Consider the following 9,083-nt stretch of genomic DNA (forward strand, 5'->3'; position numbering starts at 1 on the left):
CAATTTTAAATGTCACTGTTAGATCAAATATTGCAGTACATTTGCTACTTCTAAAGATATTAAGTGGAATGCAGCTAGTGTGAGCAAAAGATCCACTAACTGGACTTTGTGTCACAAGAGGGGAGACCATGTATTCCAGAAGCTAGTGCACCTCTGTTCATCTTACAGTATCATGGGGTAGGTCACAGCTCACAGTATTATGGGATAGGTCACAGGGGATGGCAGGTTACATGTGAACTACTGGATTTTTTCATCCCTGGCCCCCCTTTATGGTAAAATCATATGTGTCTAGATGCATTACATACATTAGGAACAATCCTCACAAGGCAAGACATTAACATTTTTTATCCGCCCACAGGTAGATTTTACACACATGCCAATGGTAGGAAAAGGATAGGAATATTTTATGATTCCTTCTAAGAAGACAGGTTACCCTTTTTTAGGTTTTAATGGATAGGCTCTTTCCCACTCCCTGGGCCAGACAGCCACTCATGGTAGAAAGAGGGGATTTAGGATTGATTCAGGAAGAATATGTGAGAAAGTTTGTTGAAACTTTGGACAAAGTTGAAAGAAATGTTGCTCGCACCTTTCTCTTTTTTTCACAGGAACCAACTCGCTTCCGTGATCGCTGTCACTAGGACCGCTGTTCTGACTGAGGATTCCAAGGCCTGGATCCATGCCAGATGTGTGAAAAGAGTAAACCATACCCCTAAGAAGCAAGACAAAGACACAGATACAGAAGAAGCAGCCAGAGAAGTCCTGAGAGATTGATCTGAACCACATGGAGTGCTTCGTCAGCCCTGGAAACTTCAACCCATCCAGAGAACTTGAACTGAATGAATCTATAGCAAATGACAAACAATTCCAAATCCCTCAACAAGCCAACCCAGGTGAAACCTTGCATCAAAGGTTCTATGGCCTTTGGGTGGCGTTGCTAATTATCAACTCTTCTATTTTTTTGATGGGCATAATACTGAACAGTTTGGCCCTTTATGTGTTCTGTTTTCAGACCAAAGCAAGGACACCCTCTGTTATTTACACCATTAACTTGGTAGTGACAGACCTCTTAGTGGGTCTCTCTCTACCAGCACGAATTGTTATGTATTACCGTAATGTAGAGACCTGTCATATTTGCTATTATGTTCACAGTTTTACGTACTCTGTGAACATGTACTGTAGTATTCTTTTCCTGACCTGCATCTGTGTTGATCGCTACCTGGCCATTGTGCAAGCCAAAGCCTCACGCAGATGGAGAAATCCCAGTTATGCCAAATGCATCTGTGTTTTGATTTGGATATTTGCTGTGATTGTAACTTTCATCATACTGACCACAACGATTAACCACAAACATTGTTGTTTTTTCCAGCTACTCATGCTGACAGGTTTTGAGTATTTTGTTCCTTTGGTGATTGTTGTTTTCTACACCCTGCGGATCATGTGGACTTTGTCCAAGTCAATACAAATGAACCAAAGCCGAGAGAGACGGGTGAAGGCGGTACAGCTCCTCATAATGGTGCTGGTCATCTTCACAGTTTGTTTCACTCCCATTCATGTTAGTCAAGTGGTTTTCTGTGTCCGCAGTGAGGTGTCTCGGGATGTCATCCTCATTGTGTACCATGTCACAGTAACTTTGAGTAGTTTTAATAGTTGTATGGATCCCATTGTCTATTGTTTTGTTACTAGCCATTTCCAATCCGCTAGGAAAAGTATTTTCAGAGAACAACCGTCACCAATTCCTTTTAACAGTCCCTGCCCCTGCCGCAGGCAGCTCGCCCTGGAGGCTAGGAAAATACAGGAGTAATGATGCAATCAAAAGATAGATTAAGCATTGAGACTGGTTCCCTTTTTCAGGAAAAAGAAACTAATATGTTCTGTCTAATTAGAGTGTACAAAGATAATATCACTGAGAAGGAATGTACTGATTTGGTTAAGAAATTCCCTGTTACCAGATTACATAATTTACTTTTAAGTCTCTAAACCAGTATCAGGAAATTTTGCCTGATTTGAACATAGTAATGTTGTTGCAGAATTTGTCTGTATTATATGGGTACAGTTTAGCGGGAATGTAGATTGCGTTAACTACATTGGCTATGGTTAACAAAGGTTTGGTAGAACCATACTGTTTTTGATATGTTATTAGCTGATAAAGGGAAAGTATGTAAAATGTTTAACTCCTGCGGTTGTACTCTTATTCCCCATAACACTGTTTCTGATGGAAGTATTATTAGAGCCCTTCACAACCTCCAAATATTGTTTGAAGAATTAGCTGAAAGCTCAGGAGTAGAAAATCCACTGGTCAGTTTATTTGAAACCTGGTTTGGTATATGGGGAACCCTGATTACCTATTAAGGGCCCCAGGTACCAACCTGTGACTAAGGTGTAAGGTCACGTGTGTGACCTAAGAGGGGGTTTGAAGGGATTAGCCCTTAAGTTTGATGTCTCGGCCATCTTGTCTCTCTGAGCCAAAGCCCTTCCATTTTAGAATCAGTATCCATCTTAAGTCAGTATTTTAAAAGAATTGACTTTCTTGTTTTAAACAGTATTTTGTCAGGAGTTAAAAGTTCCTCTTTTTGTCCAGGTGTAACTTCCCCTTTTTCCCTTAGCTAGCACAAGACTGAAAGTTTGTGGTGGGCTACATCCTGTTGCAAGAGTATTAATAACTTTAGCCAGTGTTAAAATAGGGAAATTGTCTACTTTCTATACTAATGCTTGACGTATATAATAATAATTAACATATATGCCAACTGATTGGGCATGACTGACGTATGTAATATTCTGATTGGTTAAATGCATACCTGTCAATTGATTGGTTCTTATATTTCTATGCATTGTTTTAAGTTTCATATATAAGTTTAAACACGGAAGAATAAATTCAGTTCCTTCTGAGATACCACCTTGTGTCTGTGTGCATTTTCCTGTGTCTCAAAAGGGGCTCCAGATCTGAGGGGTAATTACTGATCAAGGCCAGGGGCTGACAGGAGTCAGTGCAGAGAGGAACGAGAAGACAATTCCTTTCACTATCCACCACTTTTTTGTAAGCTTGAGGCAGATCTTCAGCGATGGCCAGCCCATCCTCTCTCAGCTGGGCAGATTGCATTCAGTTAAAATGACTTCTGTACTACTTTTGGTCTCTCTCCATCCCTATTTCGTGTGTAGTATTGGAGAAATTCCAATCCTCAGTTATTCAACATATCTGGGACATTAGGGGCAGCTGTTTCGCTAGAAAGATCCTTTTCGGCCCTAAGACTAGGGGTAGGCTGGGACTCCCGGACTTTTATAAGTATTATCAGGTGGCTCAATTGGCCCAACTTTCACTAGTTTACAGGAGGAGGGATAAACCGGATTGGGTCTATATGGAAAGACAGGCAGTCCCAGGGTATACGCTTAACTATTTTCTATGGTGTCCCCTCCACCAATCTTGGCTCTGACTCTTTCCCAGTTGATTTCACTTTGGGATAGGCTCAAGGCTAACTCTGCATTGTTCTCCCCATTCTACCTGCTAGCTCTTATTTTCAATAATCCTAAATTTCCCCCAGGACAGGATATTAAGGCATTTAAATGGTAGCTTGACAAAGGGTTGTATCAGATTGGACAGTTTTTTACCCATAGAGGGCCTTTTACTTTACGCTATTGTATCGAGGTACTAAAAATGCCCCAAACTGAGCGGTTTCAATTTCTCTGAATCTCACACTTTTTGCATTCCCTCAAGCCTAATCAGTTGGAACAGTATAGGGTATCTCCTTATGAAAAATGGTGCACTCAGGACACTGGCCAGGGGGAGGGTCTCTCTCTTATAGATGGACTGCTACTTGCCCCTCCTTCCAAATTTTCTTGTATGCTTTGGCGCAAACGATTTGTACGATAATTCTCTGGTATTATGAATATCTCTTTGATAGAAGCTAATGTTAAGCTACTTACCTCGGCCTCTCCTCTATGTTTTAGGGGATGTGGCATGACTGGATCCATTGTGGGAATGTTCACGGTTAAGAGGCTTTTGGAATGGCATATTCGCCATTTTACATAGAGTCACAGGGCTACCTATTCCTCAGACCCATTCTGTGGCCTTGCTTAATGCAGGAGTCAAGGATGCCCCTTGACATCTAGAATGCTTGATGTTTTTTGTCCTACTGGGTGCATAAATTACTATTACTAGGGCATGGAAGCAACCCACTGTCTCGGTAGCCCAAGCGAAGAAGAAGGTCACTTGGATTATGATTCAGGAGAGCACTGTTAGTATGCTTCATGATGCCGTTGCTAGATTTGAAAGTAAATGGGAACCCTGGGCTGAATATTTACATATCACATATAACTGGATAGTGTTGTCCGGGATTGTAAGATGTCTGATCGTCTTACTCCGGACACTTCTTTCTGTCTATCTGACTCTCTCTTTCTCTTCTCTTTTCTCTCCCCCCCCCCCTTTTTTTTCCTCTTCTTTTCTGATAGTATGGTACTGGGTGCGTGGAGTGCGTGAAGTGGACACGCAGGGTGTCTGGTATTTCCTGTGAGGAGATTACTGTGGGCTACTTTGGGGATGTTGTCCATGTTTTCTTAGCTTTTCCTGCAGTACAAGGCTCTAACTAGATGTTTGTGGAATATATGTACTCCTCTGCATCCATACTTGATCCTTGTTCTACGTTGCCCTATGTTTCTCATTACTGAGCTTGTTGATGGTGATTCATTGTACTCTGTTAAAATCTTAATGAAAATCTATTGAAAGTAAAAATATTATTTTTATTTGTTTTATTAATTTTTTCATTCACTTTTTTTTGCTATCACAAGGGGGCTAACAAGCCTCCGTTGCGATAGCATAGGCAGGTGACAGGTCCTCCTTATAGAAGTATCAGAGGTCTATGAAACTCCCCTGATCCTTTGATTTACTCCTTTTAGGTGTGAATGTTCAAATTACTGAAGTACAAATGTTAAAAAGACATTATGTGCAGAAGACAGATGGGGTTTATTTACTAAAGCTGGACAGTCCAAAATCAGACTACCTTCTGCATAGAAACCAATCAGCTTCCAGGTTTCATTGCCAAAGCTTCATTGAACAAGCTGAGGTTAGAAGCTTATGGGTTTCTATGCAGAAAGGAGTCTGATTTTGGACTCTCCAGCTTTAGTAAATAAACCCCATGGTGTCCTGTTCAAGGATGGTTGTTCCAGTTTGACATAAATGGCCTCTTTCACCTGTGTTTGTGAACCAGTTGCCCTCTCTGTCTAAAATCTGCACCTCACTGTCTTCAAAAGAATGTCCCTTTTCCTTAAGGTGTAAGAAAACTTCAAACTAGCAGTCGTGACCTCTAGAATTTGCCATCCTATGTTGGGCCATTTGGTTGTTGAGGGGTTGTTTTGTCTCCCCGATGTTCAGATTGTTTGTATTCCTTACAACACTGTACTGCAAATATACATTAAGTTACTTTCCTTGTGTTTGGGTGTAGGATGTTAAAGCTTCTGTCTCTATATTAAGAGACACCGGGATGCAATATTGTTAAAGATCTTTCTCCCACTACATACCAGACAAAAGCCCAGTATGGATAGACACAACTTTCAAAGCAGTCCTGAGATGTCCTGTGTGTAGGCTTCCTGTCCATGCCATCTCTCTCCTTGGCATGTATCACACAGTCCAGAAAAGATCATTTGTTACTCTTTGGTTCTTCCCATGTAAGCATGGGGGTTTTGTCCACTGAGTTGTTCAGTAAAAGGTGTTTACTAGAATTACTGTAAATCCTTTGCAGTTTTCCTGGAACCAAGGATGGAATTATGTAACTAGAACAGGTTGGTACCACAACATTCAAAACCTCTTATCGTGTTCTTCGACAATCAGTTTCTGCCTTGACACATTCCATAGTAATTGGATTAAGGTATCCGTACTATCTATGTGCAAATAAATGTTCCAGACCCTCATTAGAACTGAAGTCGTGGGTTGAATAAGCTAAGAAACAGCTTCATCATTGCAGAACAAGTCCAGTAGAAAATGACTAGTCTAATACTAGTGAACATTGCAATATATTTTTAGCGAGCACCTATTCTAAGTTAATATGGCAGTATTTTTACAATTATACTTGTCCTACCATATTTCTTTTATTGTATTGAAGAATAAGTTCACCTTTTCTAATATGTTACATATTACACCCGTATTTGGGATGCAACATGTAACATGTTACTGCTGTAGCTGCCCCTACGCACCCCTGAGTTCCCGCTGTTCCCACCCCTGACAGCAAACCAGGGATCTTTCCACATGTCTGCTGCCACAATTCACTCAGTCACATCACTCATTCAGAATATTGTGTGAATGGGAAACTACAACTACAGACAACCTTTGTTTTTCTTAATTAACTACCATGGCACTGTTTAGCGCACTCCATCGCTCTAGGAATTCCATCTGCAACCCTTCTTCGAGGGCTCCAGCAGTTTGAATGACCATGCTGCGATTACGTCACTCCCGCGCATTTGCACAGGATCTATGATCACTGCACAGTGCTCTCAATGGATGGCATACTCGAGTGGGCTATCCATTGAGAGTGCAGTGCACATGAGCCGGTGATGTCACGGGCTGCTACACATTGGAATATCTCATAAACGGTGTGCGTTTAAGAGATATTCTCTGTACCTGCAAGTAAGCCTTAATATATGCTTACTTGTAGGTCCAAGATAAAAAATTAAGTTTACTACCACCTTAATGACCTTGAATAAGTCAAAATAGGAAAGTCAGGAATCTGCATACAGGCCAGGGACGAAGAGAATCAAAGTAACGTATGTTTACAAAATCAATAATGGCATAGTCGGAGGGAACCATTAACATTAACACGCATTCATAATATTATTTGCAAGCTGATCTTTTTTACTTGTATATCCAACAAAGATCATTGATGGGATGATATAGCCCCTGTGAGAAACATACAGTAGATAACGTTCACATATACCTCTTATTTAAACTGTGAATTAACGAAGAAGCAGATTAAGCCCTTCTGTCTTTCTCTTACACAAACAGAACTTTGTCAGATGGCTGTGCATGAATATTTCAGAAGCCCAAAAATTAGATTGTGGTTTTTATTCACACATTGGAAGCCAACACAGCCATAGAGGGCATTTATTATTCTGTCTTACATTCTGTTTTGAAATTTGTCATCACTGACCATCTATTGAAACACAGCAGGATTTCTTATCACCCCAGGAGTGTAGAAATTAGTAGCACATTAGCTCTACCCCTACTTAATCTCCTTTGGTAATATCCCTGTCTCTGGACACCTGCAGACAGACCCTCGGGTTATGATTTTTATTTAATGTATAGATTAGCCAGTAGTTATTAATAGCTGATGATTTGTCTGTGATCATTACATTTGCCCCAAAGTCATTAAAGACATTAATCTACCACACTGCATATTGGCAACCAAAAGTTTACTGGCTGCTTCTTGATGTATGCAATGGACCTCAGCTGTATCCTAGGGTGAATTCCATTGTGTCCTCCTACTAATACATGTCATTTTCACAAAAGATGATTTTCTATATATTGTAGGTAAATATCTACTGTACAGTGAGAACTGTCATATCTTTTAAAAATATATTTGGATTTCTCTTTAGCCAGTTTGCTAACAGACATTCCAGTCTGAAATCATACAAGGTTCTGACCACTTACTGTCCTCAACTGCTGCTAATGCAATACTGCTTGACCAAGACTGCGAATGGATATTATGGAAAAGCAGGTTACTAATCTGCTCTCTCCTCCAGTTAAAAAGCCCCATTTCTTGATTATCTGCACGGTGCAATGCAGTAAAACAATACAAATGACTCAGTCTGAGTCTTGGTCTAGTACCATGACGTCTTACATACACATTTCAGGCATTCTTGATGAGGATGTGCCCAATTTTTTGTATACTTATTGTTTCCACTATAATCTGTGTTTAAATTAGGCTGAAGTCTATATGGTCATCAGAATGCATTTTTTTTCATATATTTTGAGTGTCGCACATAATTCATTACATCTGCAATAACTATTTATATGTTGCAACTATTTGGATATACATCATTGTCATAACACATGGGTCTTTACTTGGGTGGAATTTTGGTCTCCCATCACGGAGGTTTTGCTTTGTTTTTTTTTTTTTACATATTTCATAAACAGATGTTTGTTAATATTATTATGTGACATTCAATTGAGTTGTTTAGATGCTTTCTTTATAACTATTGTTTGAATATCCTGTGTGGCACACCCTTCTCTAATATTCAGTGGTAGGGCACAAAAGGTTTTCTAATGAGAATATCAAACTACTGCCACACTTGAATTCCACAATGTATCAGTACATACTGAAATACTTCTGTTAGCTGCTTCCTTTTTCTAATTGAAAAGGCCTTAAAGGATAAGTCCACCTTTTGGAACATGGTACATGTTCCACCCATATTTAAGGTGGAGCATGTACCATGTTCCAGCTCCTGCTCTCAGCCCCCCTGATCCCTCTCTCAATGTGATAAAGTGTTACTTAAAGGCTAAGTTCACCTTTCTGAACATGTTATATGTTACATATGTATTGCAAGGAAAAAAAAAATACACTTTTTTTCTGCAAAAAATGTGTGCATTTATAATTTTTTTCTGAAAAGCTAAACTTATCCTTTAAGGCCTATTCATGTGAGTCACCGCAACAAACATATTGCGGTGCATTGCAGCGCCATTCATTTTAGTGCATTGGGGTGCCATTAATTTTAATGGCAACCCAACACACTAATATAGTAAAGGACAATGCACTTGTAATGCAGTGCACTGCATTAAATATGACGTGCGTTGTGCTGCATGGCCATTATTTACTTTGTTGCGATGGGCAGCCACAAAAGCAAAGCACATTAAAATGCTAACTTGTATAATTTATTTGCCCATTATGATTCTATCCCTGTCATCCTGATACTTACTGATACTGTGGCAGTGAGCAAAAACAAACATAAAACAAATAGCCTGCAAACAAAGCAATTATTATGTTTCTATAATGGAAAGAAATTCATCTTCCAACTCCAATCCCATATGAACCCCAAAAAACCCTTACGAAGCCACCTCCACAATAAATAATAGCCAGACGGCTGACTGAACAGAATGACACATC

At 39.8% G+C, this 9,083-nt stretch overlaps 1 protein-coding gene across 1 annotated transcript; it reads left to right on the forward strand.

Moving 5' to 3' along the window:
* Positions 1-612: 612 nt before the first annotated feature.
* On the forward strand, positions 613-2,101 carry LOC149467656 (G protein-coupled receptor 20-like). The gene has a single exon (XM_089671343.1). It carries the CDS (start codon positions 782-784, stop codon positions 1,799-1,801), a length of 1,020 nt encoding a protein of 339 aa, XP_089527469.1. The 5' UTR covers positions 613-781; the 3' UTR covers positions 1,802-2,101.
* Positions 2,102-9,083: the final 6,982 nt, after the last annotated feature.

Source organism: Staurois parvus, unplaced genomic scaffold, assembly GCF_062004578.1.
Source record: "Staurois parvus isolate SC_StPar_1 unplaced genomic scaffold, SC_StPar_1.0 ptg000104l, whole genome shotgun sequence".
Lineage (NCBI taxonomy): Eukaryota > Metazoa > Chordata > Amphibia > Anura > Ranidae > Staurois > Staurois parvus.

What these genes read in the sequence shown, in the direction of transcription:
- LOC149467656 (XM_089671343.1), top strand. Translation starts at nt 782, where the DNA reads ATGGAGTGCTTCGTCAGCCCTGGAAACTTCAACCCATCCAGAGAACTT.